Here is a 1621-nt window from a genome sequence, read left to right on the forward strand (position 1 = left end):
TGGCAGTTCAAAAAACAGGAAGAGCCACTTTAGTGGCATGACAAACTGCCTGACTCACACCAAAGAGACGCAGACTTCAAAGCTCTGTGGGATGATTGGCTCAAAGCGGCGAAGGAGCTAAACCCGGAAACAAAAGTAACGGAGGAGGCAGCAAAGTGGAACCTAAATGACCTACCAAAGCACAAACTAGACCGCGCCAGGCAGGAAATATCCAAAGCAACAAGTAAAGCAAAACGGCTGACGGATAGATGGACCCTGTTAGAAAACAGCAAGAAATTGAAAACAGCAACCGACGCTCTGAAACGCCTAAAGAAGGCCATCTACGGCGACGAAGATAATAGTAACGGCACAATTGTCAACGAAAAAGCGTTCAAAGAATGTCCAGGAGGCAGCCGAGATGCGACTTGCCGAGGAAACCTGGCAAGCAACAAGGCAACAACAATCGCCGCAGCTCTGCTTTGTCTTTGCGCAAAAGGCAACACCGCAACTGAGGTAAATAAACCATGCACCGACTTCCCGAACGTAGCGACGGCATGGACAGAAAACGGCAACAACGGACCGGCGGTGTTCAGCAGCCTAATCAAGACGTGTCCGAAGCCAACACCGACACGACTGCACGCGCAAACAATACTGCAGATGGTAACAGCAATCAAAGCTTCGTTCAACTTGCAACCAGATGCAGCTTACCTTGGCGCATTTCAAACGACTGACTGCGACGCCTCAAACGCCAAAGGAGTATGCATAGGATACACAGATGTCGGCAACACAGCAACAGATAAATTAGACGAAATCCCATGGCTACGGCAGCTTTGTGAACTGGCGGCTGATCTAGAGACAACCATTTCAACCGAAAACAAGCAACACGCAATAACTGAAAAGCTCAATGAGATCAAAAGCGATGCACAAGAATTGCACGCCAACCTCCATCAAACACTTGTGGAAGCAAAAGCTGCCACAAACCAGGCGACGGTGACCTCAACGAAGCCAAGCGCACAGAAACAAGAATGCAACCTCCACAAAAGCAACAAAACCACATGCGAAAATACAGGTAAATGCAAATGGGGAGGAACAACCGAAACAGATGACCCATGCGAAGTAGATGAAAGTAACTTTACACAAAAGACAACCACAGGAACAGGATATGAAGTCGAAACAACACAAATAAGCAATTTTAAGAAAAAGGATGACTGCAAATCTACGGATTGTAAGTTGGAAGGTGAAAGTTGTAAAGATTTCATTTTTATTGTAAATAACAAAATTTCTCTGATTGTTGCCTCTCCTGCAGGTTTTGTAGCACGGCAGCACTTTAAGGTTTTTTGCTCAATTTTATAAAAATATATAAAATTATTGTTTTTGAGAGAGTATTCTATATTTGGTAAAATATGCTATATTTTGATACTTTTTGATAAGAATATGAAAATAAGTGAAAGTGTAAAATTTGAAGAATCTGAAAATTTTGTGTGATGTGCGTGGCTGTGGTCTATCAGTATAAAGAAGTGGAGTAAGAAAGTATGGAAATTTTTCCTCTTTGGCTTACTATGTCTTCTTGCTAACTATAATTAATTTTCGACTGTAATAGTAATGATAAAAATAATGATAGAAGAGTGTTGTGAGTGTGTGT

The 1621-nt window shown here is 42.6% G+C and overlaps 1 protein-coding gene across 1 annotated transcript; it reads left to right on the plus strand.

The window, feature by feature from the left end:
• Positions 1 to 636: 636 nt before the first annotated feature.
• On the plus strand, positions 637 to 1332 carry TEOVI_000757900 (Trypanosome variant surface glycoprotein C-terminal domain containing protein, putative; the record flags this gene model as incomplete). The annotated part of the gene is made up of 1 exon (XM_067221185.1): positions 637 to 1332. The coding sequence occupies one exon, from the start codon at positions 637 to 639 to the stop codon at positions 1330 to 1332; it is 696 nt and encodes a 231-aa protein (XP_067077286.1).
• Between the last annotated feature and the right edge of the window lie 289 nt (positions 1333 to 1621).

Source organism: Trypanosoma equiperdum (assembly GCF_001457755.1).
Source record: "Trypanosoma equiperdum strain OVI genome assembly, contig: ctg_1346, whole genome shotgun sequence".
Taxonomy (NCBI): Eukaryota; Euglenozoa; class Kinetoplastea; order Trypanosomatida; family Trypanosomatidae; genus Trypanosoma; species Trypanosoma equiperdum.